Source organism: Sapajus apella, unplaced genomic scaffold (genome assembly GCF_009761245.1).
Source record: "Sapajus apella isolate SASKATOON/1434 unplaced genomic scaffold, GSC_monkey_1.0 scaffold2, whole genome shotgun sequence".
Lineage (NCBI taxonomy): Eukaryota > Metazoa > Chordata > Mammalia > Primates > Cebidae > Sapajus > Sapajus apella.
In genome coordinates this window covers 5567446-5590465 of record NW_022436942.1, presented here as the reverse complement: position 1 = coordinate 5590465, position 23020 = coordinate 5567446, and the positions used below count along the sequence as shown (strand labels likewise).

General features: G+C 35.3%; 1 protein-coding gene and 1 long non-coding RNA gene across 18 annotated transcripts in view; one reads left to right on the top strand and one right to left on the bottom strand.

The window, feature by feature from the left end:
• LOC116555585 overlaps positions 1–2033 on the top strand; it is a 2476-nt gene extending 443 nt beyond the window's left edge. The window contains exon 2 of the long non-coding RNA XR_004270591.1: positions 53–2033. This is a non-coding gene — a long non-coding RNA (uncharacterized LOC116555585). The remainder of the gene's footprint in view (positions 1–52) is intronic.
• Positions 1514–23020, bottom strand: part of SOX5 (SRY-box transcription factor 5) — a 1011218-nt gene continuing 989711 nt past the window's right edge. For all 17 annotated transcript variants that reach the window (XM_032284295.1, XM_032284302.1, XM_032284196.1 and 14 more), the window contains 4 exons: positions 14754–14862; positions 11510–11683; positions 5422–5638; positions 1514–3703 (listed from right to left, as the gene is read on the bottom strand). In XM_032284295.1, the coding sequence (XP_032140186.1) occupies positions 3400–3703; positions 5422–5638; positions 11510–11683; positions 14754–14862 (804 nt within the window). In that variant the 3' untranslated portion in view covers positions 1514–3399. The remainder of the gene's footprint in view (positions 3704–5421; positions 5639–11509; positions 11684–14753; positions 14863–23020) is intronic.

Here is a 23020-nt window from a genome sequence, read left to right as displayed (position 1 = left end):
TGTGTGTGTGTGTGTGTGTGTGTGTGTGTGTGTGTGTGTGTGTGTGTGTAAGAGAGAGAGAGAAAGGCAAAGAGATAAAGTGTGAACAGGTAGGTAAGAAAGCAGAGAGGAGGGGACTGTGTTTTAGTTTGATCTTTTGATCTTACTCTCATTTTCTTTATCTTTTTTGGTCATTATGGGGCACAGAAAAAGAATACAGGGTTTTAGGATCCTTGACCAAAATTATAAATCAACCAAATGCCAAAAAGGCAATGTAGTAACACAGTAAGTTGCTATTCATAGCACCTTTTGCCAAGTGATTTCATAGCACTTTCAACATTAATACAACTATTTTTGCTTTTGTAACCGGGAAAACTAGGGCAAAGAAAATTTGATATCCAGTGAATTAACCATCAGAACAAGGGAACAGAATGCAGGGCTATGAGCCTGCTTTTTGTTTCAGTTCATGCACAGTTTAGTCTCAGACATAAACCTAGCTAAGATTAACTTTTGAATTTCAGCAGTTAAAAGTCACCATTAACAATTTTGTTTTCCCTTCAAATAAAACAAAGTAAAACAAAAAAAGACTAAACAGAATCGTTGTCAATTCACTGGTGTGTTATTGGTTTCAGCCATGAATGCCTTCAATGGCATCTACCTGGAGCTAAAACAAAGTATTCTTGTAGCCCAAAGTCATGAAATGAAAACAAAGCATCTTTTATAACATGGTGTGAAGTAAGTATCCAGCAAACGTGAGAGGTGAACCCACATAAATCAGAAGGAATTTGTTAACAAAGACAGAGAACAAAATTTTTAAAAATCTGTTTTCACATTGTACATAATAATGATATAAAAACAAGTGTCTAGTTTTTCCTTATCCAGAGTGCTTAAAAACAAAACAAACAAAAACAAAAACAAAAATTGGCTCTAGATGACTGTGGCAATTAAATAACTGAGTGATGAGAGCATAAGTTAGTTAAGATTGAACACAACCCTCCTATGAATTCACTCCTTTGTTTTAAACATCAGAACAGATATTGTTGGGGCCAAAATTCTTAAAAAGGAGAAAACTTATGGAAGGAGAAGTAAAATTGTGTGGGTAAATGTGTGTGTGTGTATGTGTGTATGTATGTGTATATATATATATGCACACACACATATATATACATATACATACATATATGAATTGGAGATGGAAATTTGTTTTAAATATCTAACAGCTTATTGGCTGCACTTCCAAATCGGAGCAGAATAAAATAGAAGGGGAGAAATAAAATAAATTATACATAACTTACTAATCTGGGAACAGCTGACCATTATTATTATTACTATTATTATTATTTTATCATCATCATCATTATTACAACACTAGCAAAAAGAGGCAGTTCAAATGAAAATAAAGTCATCAAAAACAGGAAAAACAAACATAACGAAATCTCTGACATGCAGGATATGATCAGCTCCTCCAAGCAAAACCCCAGAGCAAGTCTTTTGAGAGAGAGAAAAATAAAAGAAATTTTTTTTTATTTATATGAAAAATCCAACTTTAGGGTGGTGTTTAGTGGGGGTGGAATAGGAAAATGATGACTGGAGTGAAAACTATAGCACATTGAGCTACTAGTTGCAGTATTTACTATCTGATACTTCAATACAAATAATGGCAATTGACTTGAAATGATTTTGCATTTATTTGTACAGGCCCTACAACTGCCTTGGCATTTGGCTGGCAAAATCTACATAAGCAGTCCCATCACATTCAGTTGTTGCTCTTCACAAATACTCTGCTCAAACCAAAGATGGACTTCAGTGGATTCATCTGACAGCAAGGGAAGAGCAGTGGCAAGGATCCCTGGGTGCAGCCAGGCTCCATTTTGTTGGGCTGCAATGACTTTTAATTAAATACTACTTTTTATGGCATGAACTACACATGGCCCACACTTCTGAAATGCTAAAGGCCTCCACCTCATTTCATGGAGGGGTGAAAAATACCTTATAAAATCATCAGTTTCATTTCCTGATCAGGAAAGGATGGAATGTTGAAGAAATAAGCTAATTCTATTCATCTGAAAAATGGCCAAATATATTCAATGAAAACAATGATTGTTTTGCTCGAAATATCAACAGGAAAAACAAAAGTCACTAAGTAGCAAACATTAATAGAACCAACTGACCAGGGAGAAAGGACATCTGGGAACAGTTTGCTAGTAGCTTCCATGTTATACATGCACACCTCTATTACACAGGGCCACCTGATCCATCCAATAATAATCATATTAGACATTTAAAAATATAATTTCTGAGCCCTATACTTGGTTAAGTTGTCATTTGAAGTGCAAAGTCAAGGTCAAGATTATTTCTAGACCAGTCACTTGGGAGGATGTGGGATTTCATCCCCAGATGTGGGTTTAACTCACAATGGTCCAACGTTATTCCTATTAGTACCATAATCACACACATACATACACACAAAAATCCAAGATCAGAAAATATTTTTCTCTAAATTTCTTATGTCTCTCTCTCTTTTCACCTGAGAACAGCACCTACAGTTTCCATTAAAAAAAAAAAAAAGTCAAATCTCACCAGCTGCTGGTATTTCAGGTTTTCTAAGGGATTGTCTAAGTTATAACACTGTCCTAACTTAAGAAGGAACAGGAAAAAGGAAAGGGAAAAAATGAACTTGGTCAACACTTCAGTACAAATTTGGCACTTGCTCAAAGATGTAGTGTGGTGTGCAACAGATAAAGAAAGTCCTCTAAAGAAAATAATTGCTTAATTTGTGGTGGATAGCAAGTAAGTTAAAAACAGGCTCTTTTTCCCTCTTCCCCCTCATGCACAGACTTCCATCTTTAAAGTATAGAGATGGAGAAGGTGGAGAGAAGTAAAGAGAAATTCATTTTTCTTTTTTTTTTTCCTGTCAGGTGCATTACAAAGAAAAAAAATGAAAGAAAAAGAAAAGGAAAAAACCCAGAAACCCCCAAAAACAAAACAAAACTTATTTCTTTTTAAAAATTGTAGCACAAAACAACAAAACACATTCACAAGCCACTTGTTGGCACTGTGTACCTGAGTGAGAATTTCTAGAACATTGTAGAACAAACAGCCATAAAGTTTATTAAAAAAAAAAAAGTTGACGGGTAAGACTTCAGTGCTTGGATGTAGCAGCTGAATTACTGGCATTATTTTACCCATAGCTTATTTCAATCTCTTGTTGTTGATATTGTTGTCTGCTTGTTGTATTTTTTTTTCTTTCCAAGCCTTTTGAGGCTGAGGTCTATTAGTCAGCTGATGTCCCAACTATTTAAGACTAACAGTTAAAGTAACAGTCAGTGTATGAGAAAGTTAATGTGCTTGGCCACTGGTAAGGATGAACCTGTTAGGGCTTCTTTAAGTCCTAAGGTCACAACAATCTTTTGACCCTTATCAGTTGGCTTGTCCTGCAATATGGTTTTCACTGTCACTCCCATAATCTACATCTGGATCATCCTCTTCCTCGTCGTACTCATCATAAATTTCTCCATTGATGTCCTCGGCCTGCATCTCCTCTTTGATATGTGGCTCCTCTCCTTTCACACCATAAGTGCTCTGGATAACAGGCATCCCAGGCTCTGGGCTGCTAGACACGCTTGAGTGCTCCGAGGGCAGGTGAGGGGAGGGCATTCCAGCCATGGCGATGGCTCCAGGATACACAACACCAGCAGTGGCAATGGGGATCTGTGCTTGTTGCCTGTCAAGAAAGGAATTTCCAAAAAGAGATCATGGGTGAGTGAATAGTTAGATATGGACTTTGCAATTAATTTGCTCAGCAATGTCCCATTCTAAGATACTGATTTTATCTAACTGCCGAACATTTTTCAAACTGTATCCAACTTTGACTTTAATACCTTACTTCTATGTAGTGCTTCATAGATTGCAAGACATTTACATGTATTGTCCATCTTATTCTTAATCCTGTTTTGTGACTACCGCTTTATTAAAAAAACTGAGGGTACAAAAAGATGAGGCAGAAGAACCCAGGTCCTTAACTCCAAGTTCATTTTTCCTTCACTATAACATGCAGAAATGGTATTTTTCCCTAGAATTAAACCTAAAGATAATTACATTTTAATAGGAAAATCCTAAAGTATTAGAGTTCTAAAAATAAAACTTTCCCACCAGAACACACCAGAACTGAACAAATTCACACAGTCATAGTGGTAGGAAGCAGGGCCAGCTTCAAGGATGTACAAACGGTGCAACTGCACTAAGGTCCCACACTTTGATTTAAAGCTTTGCTGCCACAGACTTGAAATTCCTAATAACTTTTTTTTGTTTGTTTTTAAATAAAGACTGTTTCACCATGCTGGCCAGGCTGGTCTTGAACTCCTGACCTCAGGTGATCCACCCACCTCGGCCTCCCAAAGTGCTAGGATTACAGGTGTGAGCCACCACGCCAGGCCAAAATTCCTAATAACTTTTTAACAAGAGACTCTGTCTCTTCATTTTTGCAACTGGTCCTATAAATAACGTAGGTGGTCCTATAGAAAGGAATGAATAGATGATGCTCATTTATGCTTGTTTTTATTCATTCATATGTTTACTATTAACCCAAGAACTGTTGGGCTTTGTGTTTATCTTTGTGAGGAGTCATGTGCTTGCATATGAATCACAGAACCCTAGACAGAGCATGTAGCCTTTTCCAAGGAACTGGAGGGGACAGAGCAGATTTGAAAAGGCTTTTATGTTATTCTCTGCCCATATTTAGAACAATATTTATTATTCTAAGTAGCTCTTAGGAGCTAACTTCTATTTCAAAGATGAACAACTTTATTTTTGTGTTTGAGAGAATTCTGTAGAAGCAATGCATTTCTGTAGAACATCTACAACACTATCAACAACCTTGCCACCGGAGCACTGTAAACCATCTTGGAGCTGCGTTCTTCATTCAGAATGAAACTTCCTGTTCATAACCTTGTTGTGCCCTAAATATAATCCCTAGCTTGTGTTACCTACAAGGGCCACACATGTACCTTGATAGCTCACTAACCTCTCTGTATTTAGAAATAAGTATTTTTTCTTTCGAAATGGTTTTTATTTTGTATTGTCTCAACAAAGTTGTCAATTGTAAAATTGATCATGGTGAAGCTTAGGAGGTAATGCAAACCAATGAAGAAAAGAACCAGTTATACTTCTAAGTTTTTAATAGAAAGCTTCAAAATTATTTACTTGTAGTTATCTTATTTTTAAACTAGTTGTTAACAAATCTCATGTTAGAGCTAGGAACTTGCAGTGGATTCATATGCATATATTTTTCAAGACCATGTGGGAGACTGTTAGTCTCTGAAAATACTCTGAGCTCAGATTCTCTTTCAAAATGCCTCTTTGCAACTGAACAAATATGTTTCACATCCCATTAAGTATAACAGGAAGTTTGCCCCATGAGAAAAATGACTGAAGGGTCCATACCCAACATTGAAGTACTGCCGCATCTCCTGCCGCCTGTTGCGCATGATTGCCTTGTATTCACCAATGCGCAGCTTTTTGCCATCCACAAGGCAGGTGCGCTTTGGCCTGGGCTTGTACTTATAGTCAGGGTACTTCTCCAGGTGCTGCTTGCTGAGACGGGCTTGCTCCTCATAATATGGCTGTTTCTCTAGGTTTGTCATAGCTTTCCAGCGAGATCCTATGAAGAAAGAAGGTTAGGATGCCAATTGGCACAGCTTCTAAGCAGTCTAAAAAGAGATATAGCTGAGAACAAGAAAATCTAAAGTAGGGATGTTGACCAAAACCCAGAAATACATAAACCTGTTTTTGATTAGCGAGATCCCACAAGAACAGAGGTGGTGGTGGTTTTGTACCTAAAGATATAAACACTGGGCAATTCATTTTTTTCTCTGGCTTGAATTCATAGTTTAGCCAAACTTTTGTATTATGTACCCAAAAGCTCATAATTTAATGAATATATTTCTCATTCCTACATTAGATCATGATATAATTCACATGTGAACAAAAGTTACATAATATTTTATCACACATTTTGAGTCTGAGACTAATTACTGTATCAAGTTGTTGAGTATTTTATGTGGGAGATGTTTTTTACTACGAAAGTTCCTAACATATATCATGTAGTCTCACCCTCCCCAAAATGTTTAAGTATTTTATGCTTATGAAAATGATAGTAGTAAAAAATTCATTTTATTAACATTTTAATTATAATTAAAATTATAATATTAATCAACTTGGACTGAATAACTACTATGTGCCAGATACTATGCTAAAAGCTTGACATGCATTATCCCTTTCCTACCTTTCACCTCAATCTTATAAGACAGACAGCATTTCTATCTGTTTTCATAGTTGAGAAAATTGAGATTCAAACTAACTTAGCCAGGGCCATAATTATTGAAGTGCAGATCTGTGGCTCAAACTCAGATTTGACAGAACTTAAATTGTGCTATAATGTACGGCATTTCCTATATATGGCCACCTACTATATAAAATATAGCAGAGGTCACAATTAAAGTAAGTGTGTACTGAGTAAGATTTTCTCTTAATAAATTAATTTCAGTAACATACAAAGATGTCACTTCCCATAATGTAGTCTGTATTAGTAATAATAACCCAAATTGTTTCCCCCTTTCTTTTCACTATTAATTTTGGTATGAATTTAGCTGGGATTAAAAAAGACAAGTTTGAAGCTTAAATACAAATAGTTTATGTTAATTCACATTTTAGATATGGTTTAAAACGTTGATTCTGTCAAAGTTTTTTTTTTTTTTTTCAAATAGAAGTGGTAGTAATAGTGTTTACTTTTTATTAAGAGAGAGTTAAAAATCTATTTGCAGATGAAGTGTGTGTTTATCTGCAAATAGTCATCTCAACTCAACCCGAATGCACAAAGGCCGAAAAACTACAACCAGGATATCCCTACCAAATGGTCTTTTACCTGCCTTTAAATGTCATCCAAGTAAGATCTTAGAAGCTTTTGAATGAGTTCATTACTCACCCATAACACCATATATTAAATGCAAGTAGCTCACTGTTGAATAGTTCTTCCCTACACATGTAGAGAATTCATCATATAGGCTGTTATGTTTATTACAGCATGCAGTGAAAGAGGTATCTCTTCCCTTAGAAATGTTGAAATTTTTTCCCTTAGAAATTGAAAGAGATATTGCATAGGTACAATTTCCAAATCTAGAAAGCCAATATGAATTTATTCTATTTACAATAGAAATGCAGGTTACAGTTTAAATAATAAAGTTTCTTTTTCCACTCCTTTCTTAAACTTCTGTTTAAATAGCATCGTCCAAAATTAAGTTGGTTGGTCAAGCCATATCATTTGTAGGTATAATCTCAAACTCCTTGTTGGCCCAGCATTATTTTCTGAAGATACTTGAATATCATTACGTTATTCTCAGGGTATTTATAAACACAGATATGATTATAACACTATTAAACAGAGCAACTCTTTTCATGGAGTTTCTTCCAAGCATTGGTACCAGTTTTTTGAACTTCAGATCAGGGAGTGGAAAGTGAGCTTACTATAAATAACTCACAAACAGGAATACGCTGAAAAATGGATCAAGGATGGTGGATCTAATGTAAAATCTATTAGCTATCTTTATCCCAAAATTCAAAAATGAAACCAGCATTTTCAATTAGAATAGGAATTGCCAAAGACTCTTCCCTAAGTTTAAATTATCTACAAGCCAAAAAGCTTTTGCTCTTCAAAGGAAAGAAAATGTTTATGCTTTGAAGTAATCTGCCTTGGAATGTGAGAGTTGTTTTTATATTCCTAATATGTGCATAATGTTGTATTAATTACTGATATGAAGTAGTAAGTGAATAAAAAAGTTATAGTTCCTGTCTCTTTGAAGCTTATATTCAATCATGGAATACACATGAAATATCTAATTATAAAATTTATTTCCCTTATAGTTTTGGGAAGTACAGGAAAGTAAGAGAACATATGATAAGGAGGTGAGATCAATCCCCTGCAGGTCAGGAAGGCTTTGCTGTAGGAATGACTCCTACGGGGATCACAAAGAGAAGAACATCCTATAGAGGAAGAATATAATACTTAAGGTCTTTCAGTGGAAAGAGGGATTAGACTAACTTAAAGAAAGCTGGTCTGACATAAAAAAAGAGAAAAAAAAGATGCATGTATATCAAGAAATGGGATAATAAAAGATGTGTAAATTCTTAAGATAAGTTGGCTTCCAAATCTGGCATGAGCGGGAATTATAAAATAGTTTAACTCTTGATAGTATAATTTCTCTGAAAGTATCACTGAATCCTAACTTACATTTTAAAATATGGCCATATAATAATTCCAAGTCTTTTCAAACCTAAGAATTAAGATAGCTAAGCACAAACTGGGGCAAATGGCTAACTACTACATTTTATGACAGTACAGAGCAGTGTTTCCATGTGGCAAATCCAGTTTTCATTTTCAAAACAGTAACCTTGAGTTAGGTTAACCAACCGACAAGTTTGGTTTTGATTTCAATGGCTTTGCAGGTACGATAACCATTGTATTCAGCTAAGGTGTTAACTAACCCCTGAACCACACTTGATGAGAATGATAGAAAGCATTTTGGGTATCATCAAAAAAAGATAAAAAATATCTACTTAATTTGGGCATGGCTGGCTGCTTACTCTATATTGATGTCCAGGGAGTTTATTCCCTGCTGCTTTCAAAAGGTTGGTCTTTTAGAAGAAAAAAGTAGAGAAGGACAATTGGGTTTTCCTCCTGACGACAAAAGAGGAAGTTTCAATCAAAAATATTTGATGCTCTAAATAAAAAGGAATAAAAAGTTCCTACAATTTTCCTTTTCTTTCTAAATCTTCACTAAAAGTGAAGAGTTTGAGCTGAGGAACAGTGTCATCTCCATGGGGTCTGTAATGAATTTACACGTTTTACTCCAACTACTGTATATCTAATCAGAAAAAGATGTCCCTCATCCCCTGATCTAGCGCCAAGCAGTAAAAGGTGATTCCTTATGTTAACAATTTCAGCAGAATGGCTTATTAAAACCAGATTTTAGGGTATTATAAAATGCTTAGAAGCCCTTTAAAATGTCAACTAGGATCCCCAGAGACTACGTAAAATGTCAACCCAGCTCAAGCGCCTGTTTTAAGCGGAATGAATTAGCGGCATGCTGTTGAGGCTGTTATCCAAAACAATCAGCAAAGAGGAAAACATCAAGCTTTCTTTGTACTTTTGTATGAAATGGGCCATTTAGAATGCTCTTGTGGATATTTGACGATCACTTATTTATTTAAAGCTGTGACTAAATATTGAGGCCCAAAACACCTCAATGTTTTATTTGTTCCCAAATATAAATGTTATATCTTTTAATAACACAATTTCATCAGAAAGACTGAAATTAGGCAGTATTCTCTCTCATGTTGTCTATTATGATATGATCATATGGTCATTCTAATATTCTTTCCCTCAGATCAGAAGGGAATTATCTTAGCCAGTCATCTCTTTTCCACGGAGGCTTTTGCTATATTTCCTAAAATATCATTTCATCAAAACTGGTATTTCTTATAGTTAAGACAGTTTTAATTGATGATTATCACCTTTTTGGTATTCAGATACATGAGTTGAATAATATAAAGCCAGTTTTGAAATCTTAGCATTTAACTTGTTCTTTATTCTGACAATTTTGGATTTCTAATTTGGTAATAACTGATATATTAAAACTTGAAATATGTTTACATAAAGCATTCTTTTCTAGAGTTTTTCCAAATGAAACTGGTAGTTTTGTAAAGATGGGAAATTTCATATGGAAGGTAGAATATAGTCACAAAAAGGAAAAACAGACCAGCACTGGTGGAGATGTAAAAAAAATGTGGATTTCCTCTTGATCAGTTCAAGTTTTTGATTATGCATGATATATATTTTTACACACAGAGTTTCATATTTTCTATGTATACTACTGAAAGCTTTGTATGTTCATGTCTTTTTAGATAAGATTTAGGTGAAAAATGAGATACAAGTTTAAGTGGCTAATGGTTTCTGTTTTGATCCCATTACAAATGCACCTTGCGGACTTGGTGGCATCTATTACCTTTGTTGAGAATATGGGATCATAAAAACTCATGCAGCCGGATGTGGTGGCTCACACCTGTAATCCTAGCACTTTGGGAGCCTGAGGCAGGTGGATTATCTGAGGTCAGAAGTTTGAGACTAGCCTGGCCAAAATACAAAATTAGCTGGGTATGGTGGCCCACACCTGTAATCCCAGCTACTCAGGAGGCTGAGGCAGAATAATTGCTTGAACCTGGGAGGCAGAGGTTGCAGTGAGCTGAGATCACACCACTGCACTCCAGTCTGGGGGGTAAAACGAGACTCCATCTCCAAAAAATAAAAAAAATTAAAAAAAAAAACCCTCATCAATATGTTAGCCATTTATAGATCATCAGTAAAGAATCAAAAGTGATACTATCATTATAAACTCCATGTAATTCCAAGTGCATTATGAATTTTAATAAAGATTTTATAATTTTGACAAATTTGGTGACTTGTTAAAGCCAACATTTTCTGATCAAATATTTCTATTCTATTTTTATCATTAAACTCTTAGAAGTCACAGAGTGAGTAATCAAAATTTTCTTAGATTGTCGAGTATCTGGCCATCAGGCTACTTGAAGGTGAAGATTATGAAGACAAAGATATTGATGAAGATAATGATAATTACAATGATAATGATGTCAAGGTAAGGCACAAAAGCAATGGAATCTTCTCTTTTTTTTCCCCTTGGACCTGAATTGTTCTATGGTAGGTATCTTTATATTCTGCACTCTATCTTCCCTACCATTTTTCCTGTGTGCTTCAGTGTCTGTGTAGGTAGAGTAAATGTGTACTTTGTTTTCTGTTAAATTGAATGTTGCAATGGCAGAAAAGTCTCCTTTCAATCATCCTGAAAAGTATTAAAAGTTATTATTATTAAAAGTATCTTTAGTACTTATGGTTACTAAAAGTATAAATGTAAAAATGTGCACTCTACATCTTCCTGTGTTCTGAGAATCTAATGCTGGTTTTCAATTATAGCACTGGAATAAACACCTTCCCCACCTCCACCCTCACCCCCACAACATGATGAATTCTACAAACAAAACTTCTTATACTTCTGTTACAGAGGATGATGAGAGAGGAAGGAGACCTTAAGATTACAATAAGTTGTCTATAGTATGCAATGAAATGAATACAAATGATCAGTAGCAATGTCTAGTGACTCGTGAAAGTAACTATTTTCTCAGCTTTAGTAAAAATATTTCTAGATTTTTGAAGATGATAAAGCATTAGAATAATTAGTATGAAAACAAACAGCTAAATGAGCTATAGAAATATGGTTGATATATTTCCCAATGAACATAGAATGCTTCATCAACAGAAGAAGCCTCAATGACGATGCTTATTTTCTGGATAAGCAGATATCATGAGCTGCATGGCCTCCAAATCCAGGATCCTTCCACAGCTGCAGGAAACAGGACAGTGCCTTTATTCCATATGTCACTTAGTTCTTAATGTTTTTCTTACCCAATATCTTGCTGATGTTGGAGTTGTGCATGTCAGGAAAGGCTTGAAGGATCTTTCTCCGCTCATCTTTAGCCCACACCATGAAGGCATTCATTGGACGCTTTATGTGGGGTTCATTGCTACCACGCCCTCTGGATTCCCTATAAATTCTTGACTCTGAGACTCCAGCACTTCCTGAAAACAGGACATACCACTTCGTGTTAGTGTTAAAACTTTTGGCAGCTCTTTTCCTTGCATTCCTATTTTTTAGTCTATTAAGATATCTGAAAACAAAAAGTACTTCTGATAATGGCACTTCTAGTTCTTAAGACAGATGCTTGTTTATGAAGTTTTTGTGATAAGTCCTGTGGTGGCAAATGTTGTATTTGTATTTTTAACCCATTTCTAATCTGTTTTCTCTTTCTTTTAGTGAACTGTTTCCCCATTTACTTTCAACAGCTCACAATAAACTCCAAAATGTGATTTTTGATGCAATTTGGAAAGAGAATAGTTAGATTAAATCAATAGGCATACCAGTAGTATAGAAATATGAAATAGGTAAAGAAGCAGAAATAAATTTGGCAGAATGGATGATTATAAGGGAGATATATTTTTGCTACTTAAAGACTGTCTGAACATATGTAAATAAAAACACCAAATTTTGAGGTTAAAAACAGTATAGATATTTCCCTGTAACATAATTGTCTTTTCTTTGAAATTATATGCTGATAAATGCATGACATATGCTGATACAGCAACAACAGGTCTGACCCCAAATATATGTAAAAATGATAAGGAAACGAACAAATAAACAGTTATATTACTCTAGTTTCTTAAGGAGTCTAAAGTCACATGTTTAAGGTGAGAAAAATAATAATTTCCTTTGAATTTTCCCCCTAATAGCTAAAGTTATCCAAAGAGTCCCATGGACAGTTACATTTCAATCAGTAAGATTCACAGATGATAAAACACAACTCATGAGTTAACAACGATAGCTCTGGAAGATGCATTCACTCCTCCAGGCTTATGTGACTTCTCAGAATGGCTTCAGCAGATTAAAGAGCTTCCAAGATACTTGAGTTTAGGCAAAGAAAAAATAAAGGAGAACTAGTAGAACTCTGACAGTAGGTTTTCACTGGTTATTATCACAAAAGCTGCAGATGTATTTTGGTAGTATTTAAAAGTCTAAAAATACTTCGGGGATTTCTAGAGACTGTATTATCACCAAAAGCACTATTTTTCTTTTCTTGCTTTGTATTCATTCCTCATTTTTTCTTTTTTAAATTTGAAGAAACAGGAATCAAACAAAATGGCCAAAATTTGAAGACCTCTATAGCGACACATTAAAAACAGCATACCTGTTGGTGAAATTTCTCAATATTTCTCATTAGTAACATGCTCTTTGGTTTAATGAAAAGTGGAAAATATTTCACATATAAGCATGATTGAATTTAACTAATAACGGCATCAAAAACTTTGATGTTTTAATGCTGATTACTGTGGGTCTATTTTACCATGCTAATATAACTTAAAATTTATGAAATGTGTTATTACTAGTAATTGTCTTTTATTGACAAAATAAGTGCAAATATATGGCAACATCTTCCTAAAATGGGTTTGTGACTAGCAAATGATCATTTGCACATCTGCCTTTCCTTGTTCTTACACCTTACAGCGACATAAGCAATAAAATGAACATTATGTGTCTTCATCAAATCTAAACAAGCTCTTTAAATGTACACAGGCTAGGTTTATCTTATCTAAGTGAAGTAGAAAATAGAAAATGTTTGTGACATTAGACTAGAAAAATGCAGAGTGAATCCAATTGAATGAAATTCAGTCTTGATAGAATTATGTGTTTCAATGTGCAGGTTTGTTTAATCCCTTGACTCATACAGACCTGGTCTTAAAAGTAGAATTGGCCCAAGGCACGGAGTAGAGAGCTATGTATACTGGAGGGTTCAAGGGGACCCTCTCTTAAAATATGCATCTCACTGGTTTGCCCTGGTGCACTCTTTTCTGTATGCAGGGAACTTGCCCGTAATAGTAACAAAGTTGAGAGCTGTGCCACCAAAGGAACGCTTAAAAAGCATGGATGTTACCTGACAGTAGGGCGATGTTCCCAGTCAGGGTACTTTATAAGAAGAACAGGACTTTCTTCTTTTTCCCTCTTTGCTATGCTATTAAAAATCAGAGTATCAATTTAATTTGTTGTCACTGTGGATGTTCAGAATGTTCAGAGATGATACAGAAAACAGAAGTCTGGAGGCCTATGAGAGGGGAGCATAAAGCCGTGCAGCTGGATTCGAGTTAGGTTACAGAGAGTGGGCAGGGCACTTGACTATGCAGTACATAACACTGGAGAGAACGGTTCCAAAATGTAAAAAAAAAATCCTGGAAATGTCCTCTGAGCCATGTATTCTGGCTAGGGCTTGACAAATGGAAACTTAAGAATGAGCTGACAGAGACAAAATTCTGAAAATGTTTGTTTTGTGTACAAGAAAAAGGGAAGTGAGGCTGCGTGCAGCAGCTCATGCCTGTAATCCTTGCACTTTGGGAGGTTGAGGTGGGAGGATCACTTGAGCCCAGGAGTTTGAGATCAGACTGGACAACATAGTGAGTCCTTGTCTCTACAAAAAATATATATATATATATATATATTCACACACACACACACACACACACACACACACACACACACATATATGCTGGGCATGTTGGCGTGCACCTATAGTCCTAGCTGCTCGGGAGGCTGAGGTGAAAGGATCACTTGAGCCTGGGAAGCTAAGGCTGCAGTGAGCTATGACTGCATTACTACCCTCTAGCCTGGGCTACAAAGCAGGACTCTGTCTCAAAAAAGGAAAAAAAAAAAAAAAAAAAGACAAAGAAGGAAAGAAATAGGGAAGGGAGCGATGGGGTAGCTGGTGATTAAGGGCATTTGCTTTAGAATCATGCCATCTCAATTCAATTCCTGCCTGTGGCGCTTAGAGCTCTGTGACCTGGGGAAAATGCTTCAAAACTCCTGAGGCTCAGACTCTTTCTCTGCAATGGGACTTATCATAGGTTGACTAGGAATTAAATGAGATGATTCATGCAAAGCACTCAGCAGGGTGCTTAGCACATGGGAACTGCTCAGTATACGTGACCTCTTATTGTAATGATCAGGTATGAGGTGGATGTCTAGTCTATTTTTTAGCAGTTTTAATTGGCACTAAATAGACACTTTCGTGCATTATTGGAATACATATGAACAATTTTCACAAACCATCAGAATCTCCACTCAGATTGAAATCCATCATTGCATGGCTAAATTTTCCTTCTTCATTCTGTTTAACTGCCAGTTGCTGAGTCAGACTCTCCAGTGTTGTTTTTTCCTTTAAAAAAATTATAATAAGAGATCAGTCTAGGAATTATAATTATTTGAAGACATTTTATTTTCTAGCTTCTGGAAAGGATGCAATGTTGATTTATTCACCTTTGCACTTTCAGCACATTAAGCTGAAGTCATTAAGGGAATGATCATCAGGATTTTTGAAGGAACTCCGATTCTCATAGCCCCAATAAAGTCTTGGTGTTTGGGTTTGGTATGCCTAAAGGATATATGCGGGGATCCTTGGAGATAACCTTCCCAAATCACAAAATGTCCATAGAAATTTCATGGAAGCAACCTGTTTAACATTTGGAATGTCTGCTTTATTTTTGGCCAGACAGTAGAAGTATAGAAGTGGCATGGAGCCCAGAGAAAGTCTTCCAATAGTCAGGTGACCAAATAATAGAAACACAATTCACAGTAGTGCCCTCTGGTTGCCATCTTCCCAAATGCCATCTGCATTCCTCATGCAAGGGTAATGAAGACGTTTAAATATTCATTGTTAATTGCTTGTCAAGTCTCTGTACATCCAATGTGAGTGCCTGCTACTTGGACCACAATTTGATTTGGATTACTAAGCCAAAATATTGAGTTGGCGAATTATTTGAGATACAAATATACCAAAATTAGATCTACAGAGACATCAAGTTGTTGAAGCATGCAGTGCACGATTTACATTCATGGAGAACATGGCATTACAAAATAAATTTTTTTCAAGAAAAATATAATGCTTAATCTAAACCACATGAGACATGAAATGACTGTCAAATTAAGAAACTGGGTGACTTAGGAACAGAAAAAGCATGTAATGAAAGGTTGGTAACTTTCTCTTGAACTCGCTAGCACTGCTCTGAGGATGTAGTTCCAAAACAGTTTTAAGAAAAGCATCCATTGGATCTCGTAACATTGTCTCAAGTTTCTTTATAATTATTCACCTCATTTCTGAGGAACATAGTCATGAATCATACTAGTGAACCACATACACTGCAGATCTGCTATTGACACAATAAAATGTTTCCAGAAAGTAATCAATGATTTAAGATAACTGTGTTACAGGTAAAGGGCCCAACTAATGTTCCCATGAAGAATTAATAAGATACTGAAATTCTTAACACAGTACTTGCTTTATCTCAATGAAGTCTCTGACAATGTGACAATTATACATGCTATATTAAAAATTCTCTTAAGTTAGTGGCCTTGAAACTCCTGTACTTTATTCATCAAAGTATGTACATTATTTAATGGAAAACTATTTTTAAATTGTCAATCGGTATAAAACATGTAGAGAAACTGGAGACAAAATAGTTTATATGAACTTGGTTCTATAGAATTAAATGGTATTAAAATTGAAATAAGTTACGCATTTAAAACTGTAGAATCTGACTCGATTTGTTTTGTGTGTGAAGTTGTTGTTTTCAGCTGCTTTATATGTTTTGGATGTCTTTTGCTGAGAGAGTCGGCTGTATATATTCAGCTGAGCTCAGGAGCATCAAGGACACCAGCTTAACAGACTTTCTTTACAGTAAATGTAGCTGTTAAAACAAAAGACAGTTACATTTAAAAAAAAACACGCACACACATTCCATCAACATGATCTGATAGTCCTCGGTCAATGTAGACTTTACTTTACTCTCTTTGAGGAAGGTACTGGGCTTGGATCACCTCTCAGCCTTTGATTTAACAGTACAGGCAATAATACTACATATTTGCTAGAGAGTTTTCCATTCTGAAGCAAGGTCTTTCAAAAAGAAAGAGCGAGATGAACTCAATCAAAGTAGAAAAAGAATGACACATTAAGCAACTTTCAAGGTTCTGAGTTCAGCTCTACAGATGCTGTGCTGTCTTACCAAGAGACTAAAATTAATAAATATGAGCGGGAAAGTCACACTCAGTTTTTACAGTAAGCAACTTATAACTATCCACCACTAATGCACACTTGGGGAAGTCACACTCAGTTTTTACAATAAGTAACCTGTAACTATTCACCACTAATGCACACAATATTAATAAACAATCCAATTAGCTACCCCAAAGTGAAATTTACTATGCTTCTAAGAGGATGTCAGTGGGACACAGTGGAAGTCAGCCTGGTAAGCTGTACTTTCTCATAGCCCTCTGTATAGTAATTTAAGCTAACAGACATGTGAACAGGAAAAAGGGGAAGCAACTGCAGGAATTGGAGCACGTGAGGTATGCCTTTAATTAAAACACATCACAACAGCATGTAAATCAAAATGATAACATTGCCACATTTTTTTAAAAAGTATGGACAATAAATTCAGAAGACAAGGAAACTCATGTGAGGAGGAGATAATTAACAACTTAAGTGAAAAATAATTATCATATAATTCCATATGAAAACTGATCCTATAAAGTTGATGTATAGTACTTATATATAGTACTTATGTATCAATATGTAGTTATGTGTCAAGGCAATATATTGAACCACCAAAAGAATGGATTAGATTTAAGAATAAATCTCAAAAGTTTAAATTCAATTGAATGGCATATAAGAGGAGAAAGAATCAGACAAGTGTTACTATAAAGCAGAAGAGCTGACATACTAGAAAAATCTCTCCTACTCTGTTCTTTCAATCCCACCTGTCTCCAGCCATCACCTCTCTGAAAGAGTTCACCTATGCACTATCATGTATAAAGCTCAGCCATTTGAGATTCTGTTCTATGGGTTAAATATTTCCTTTTCTAAAAGTGTCTTTTCATAAGAGCAAATACTGTAGGAAAAGGTAATATTTTGATTCTCAAAGTTCTTCTAAATAAATTAATCTTTTCAACTAGAGGCAGCTGGAACCTTTCAGGTATGAAGAGAGTTAAGTGGGAACATGTTGAAAATGGGAAACACCAAAGAAACTGATTTTAGGAAAACAGAAATAAATGCTGATGGGCACAAGTGACAATTTTTACCAATCTTACGATCTTAGCTCTGACTGGCTCTGATAAAAATCACGTTAGTCAAAAGTTTGTGCAGAAAAATAGCATCCCATTCCCCCATTTAAAGACAAGTATTCTGGAACAAAAATGGAGCACAGCACTTAGGAATGCTGATCTGAAAATGACAAGACTCATTAGTCTTCTCTCCTTTACCTTCTTTTTATTAGAAAGATAGCAAAAAAAAGAAGAAAAGTAAATACATTTAAAGGAATACTTGCCAAAATTCTAAATGCACTGAATGATCTCAGAATAGAGGGCACAAAGAGATTAATTACAACAAAGCAGTCAAAACGTAAAAGTCCTGAGGTAAGGACCCAACAAGATGACTTGTATGCTTTCTCTCTTGAATAAGAACTAGTAATGGGCTAACAACTAGATTTTCTTTGCAAAAATGAATCTTGTATGTCTAATCACGTCTTTAAAACTCTGCAGGTTTGCTGAGATCAAGGAGAAACATTAGGTTAAGCCTGTTTAAAAACAGACTTGAAAAAAATCTGATTTTATGCTGACTTGAAGAAAGATCCAAGTGAACTGTATAATCTACAGAAGAAAGTTGTAGATGACATCATTTCCTGGGTGCAAATGAATAATTCCAAAATCTGACATACAGAGTATTATTATTAATGTATTAATATTCACTTGGTATCTAGTGTTATGCTCTGTGACTTATTGAAAGACTTGCATAATGGAAAACAGCATGTATACTGTTTGCATATAATCCCAGGCTGTGGTGGAAATCAACAAGGAGAGCCAAGAAATAGCTAAAGAAATATGGACACTTCGTTGTTTGGAAGGGGTCAGTATCAATTCATACTTCTAAGCCAAAACCATTCTGAATGGCAAAAGGCCACAGGGATTCATGGGAAGAGGACATTTTTGAGGTTAGAAAATAATGAGTTTTGGCAACAAGAATATTACATTTTAGCCAAACTCTCTGCCATATATATTAGCCATACTGCTTTAGACAAATCAGTCATCCTCCTTGAGTCCCAGAATCCTAATTTGTAAAATAATAGTAAAATGTGTTAGATTATCATTAGTTTGAAGATAAATATACTTTTAATATTATTTCTAAAATGTCAATGGGGAAAATTGAAACGACAAGGAATCTAATGTAAGAATTATAGAAATAGTTAAATTTGAGTATTAAGTAGTCTGTTATGATTATAAACTCTATTCCGTATGACCAAATACACATTAAAAAAGAGAATTTTGCTGTGCATGGTGGCTCATGCCTATAATCCCAGTGCTTTGGAAGGGCGAGATGGGTGGATTGCTTGACGTCAGGAGTTCAAGACCAGCTTGGCCAACATGGCGAAACCCCATCTCTACTAAAAAAATACAAAAATTAGTCGGGCGTGGTGGTGCATGCCTGTAGTCCCAACTACTCAGTAGGCTGAGGCAGGAGATCGCTTGAACCCTGGAGGCGGAGGTTGCAGTGAGCCAAGATAGTGCTACTGCACTCCAGCCTGGGTGACAGAGCCAGACTCTGTCTCAAAAGAAAAAAAAAAAAAAGGAGAATTTTTGCGACAACTCTAAATATTGCCCAGATTTTTCCCTCTTTTGTCTATCATTTACCACAATGTATTCACTCATTGTTTTTTATTTCCATTTCATACTCAGGTATGATGAGGTACAGTTTCAGACTGTAAGTCTAGTACATATTTAACCCAAAAAGTTTTCACTGCTCCATTATTTTGACTTAAAAACATTTAAAAAACTGAAAATTCACGATTTTTGCAAAAATTCTAATAGACATCCTATGTTGATATTTCACAGAGCAATCAAAACAAAAGAACATGCACACTGGGCTTTAGGGGCAGATATTTCCTTAGTTACCTAATCCTAAATTAAACATTTGACAGTCACACTCTATTCTGTCATTTCATGCATGTGCCTTTTAGAGTTTTATAGCTTTGTGAGCTTTATTTCAGGGATGTCCATTATGATAGCTGATCCGCAGTCCATCTCTTTGAGGAGGTAAGTCTTCTATTGCTCTCTGAAACTGCGATTTACCTAAGTGATGAGCTTTGCTCTCTGTCAGACACACATACACAAAGAGATGGGCTGCGGATCAGCTATCATAATGGACATCCCTGAAATAAAGCTCACAAAGCTATAAAACTCTAAAAGGCACATGCATGAAATGACAGAATAGAGTGTGACTGTCAAATGTTGACTCAGTAACAGGTAAACCTCTTCTGGCTGCACTTTTTTTTTATGGTCTCCTACTACATTAATGACATGGGAAGAAAGAAGAAACAAAAAAAGGTTTTTAGCCCTCCAATTTTGTGAACCTCACAGACCACCAAAGAAGATGAAAGATTATTTATAATGTCATAATAATTTATCAGTTGAAGATTTTTTCATCAGCTCAAGTAAAATATAAAGAAAGAATGCACATGTCCACTCTTCAACCTCTTGGTTATTAATATCTCAATTTTTTAGAAAAAAATCATCTACACACATAATGTAACATTGCAAATGGGAGAAAAGCCTTTCTTGTAAGTTATGTATAAATGATATCTAAACTATATATGTGTACACACACATACACACTCACACAAACACACACTTTCCTCCAACTCTAACAAAAACACAAGTTGAAGAGATCTCTCACTAATTTTACCTCCATCAAGTGTGAATTTTCTATTAAAATATCCATAGACACTTTGGTTTTCTGGAATTTAGTAACCCATGAAGAAAATTTTTCTAACTACTTTCTCCATCAGAGAATGATAGCGAGATATGAACTAACAGGTTGGAAAGGTCCATATATGTACATCCTCTGATGTAGTCATCCACAAAATCCACCTTATCTAATTCTGGTTTTTTCCCCTTCTGAATTCCCCCATGAATTAAAACCAACAACTCACTTCCACAATGTAATTTCCTTATATAAGATTTGGTAGCTAGCTTCATGAAAAGTTGCCTGTATAATTCTGATTCAACTTCTTAGGAGGTTAGTTTCATCAGGCAATCTGATCAGGCAAAATGTATTAGCAGATCAAGTTTTCTTAAGAAGTACTACAAAGTTGAAGACAGATTGGCTGGCTCAGAAACAAGCAGCAGACAAATTTGAGTTTTGGTCTAGGTGAATAACTTTCCAAGATATGAAAATGACTTGATAATATTGATAAACCCTTATTAATGATTTTCAAAGAAGTGATTTTAAAGTGGGAGGAATATTTCAAAATTGATGACAAATATCTAATTCTGATTTTTATGAATAAGAGAGAAATTTAAATAACAATGACTTTAGCACTTAATTTATATTCCAGAAAAGATGGGGCTACCTATAAAGATTAGTTCGGAGCACACAGTAGAGGTTGTGGTGATGACAGGAAGTTGGTATGGATTCACAAAAATAATGTTATAATGCTCTCATTTTCCTTTTTAGTAGGTGCTAGAATGCAGACCAGAGAAACTCAATGACAATAATTGTTTGGACTTAACTCAGTTTTTGAGCATCCTCCTATCTAGTAAACCTTGTTGTTATAATGAAGAAATTATACAGGACCCTAAAAAAAGGTTTGAGTAGAGTAGGAAGAAGAAATCATCAATCAGTGTCTTTAAATAACTTAAGAACCTCCACATTTAAAAAGAAGAAACAGCTGCTATTTGTGAAATAGAGACAGAGTTTGGCCATATGTAGTCAAGAGATAGAACACTGATCAAAGATTATAAGTTATCAGGTGAAAGACAATGAACCCCTGAAGGAAGAGTGATCTAACTGTCCAAGCTGCCTATCCATTGGATGGGCTGCCTCAGGATGGAAGAAATTTCCACCTTCTAAGAGATTTTCAAGTAGTGGCCATATGACAATCTACCTAGCATATGACAGATACTGAAGAGGCAATTCAAGATTGAATGATAGGCCCTTTTCATTTTCTTTCAAACCTTCAATTCTATGATTTTATGTCCTACTTGACTGAACTCAATATAACAAAACTATTTTGACACATATCTCACAAAAAACAGGCTTTGATTCCTTTTAAACATGGATGTTTGCAAGATATTTAAAGACAACTATTGCTGATGCTTTCTTTCCACTCCACTGAAATATCTTTTTTAGGTTCTTGTGTAATTTGTCATATTTGTATACTTTCCCTGCCTGTAAATGATAATTTTTTAAAAGGTATTAGCTAATAAGTTTCAATACTTAAAGCTATTGTTTTATAATCAATAATTCCATAATTGTTTTCTTAAATTCAAGGAAGACATTTCAAATTTTGTAAAAAACAAAAATATGATAGCTATTCAGACGTATTTTGTGAGGAGACTGTCCAACAGTAATTAGACTTGCAAATTCAGGTACTTTGTTAAAGACACACTTATGTATCCCCATTGAACATTACGAATTTAGCCCTTAAAACAGAAAACCACTGCCACAGGAAGGAAAAAAATTCTCTATGGCCTGGATGTGTAATGAACAGAAAGGCTACTCAAAAGAATGTATAGAAAACAAGTAATTCACCAAGAACTTTACATAGGAATACTATCACAGTAAAATATGGGTCCTTGCTTCTTTGTCACCATGGTGCTTTGCTTACGGTGTGTACATGTGGAAGAAGGGAGGCAGAGGGGAAAAAAACCAAAACCAGGGATTTTAAATGTCTTCATACATGGTCAGCCTTCAGCCAATGTCTAAAGGCTATGTTGTTCTTTCAGACCGCGGCAGACAGGCATAGTGTACATACTCAATCAAATCAGAAGGGTTAATGTGAGAAAATCAGCAGGCCAACTAAGAAAAATAATAGAATTTGCAACCTACGCAGGATGTCCAGTTGGTGGGAGGGCTACACAAATGTAAACACAAAAGTGGAATGTTGTCTGAAGATAATTATTCTATAAACAATGGGTGACTCAGCTACTGAGCTACAGAAACATATAGAATTGCTTTCTTCAATTTCTCCTCTTCATGGAATAAAAGCGATAAAACTGTCAGCATTCTTACAAATGTAGACTCAGTAGCCAGTAGTTACTTCAGTTAAATAAATATAATCTGACCATTTTAAAGAGTCATGGCTTGGTTCAGAAATGCTGGGTCTAACAACAGAAACAGGCACATCAGCGTTATAGGTCGCTTTTCAACTATCCATGGAAATTTTAAGTACAGAGAGAGAAAAACATATATTAGAATGGGTATTTTAAACATCATTTTAATGAACAGCTGAAACTTCATCACTTGCTTTATCAGAGATGCTGGGAGA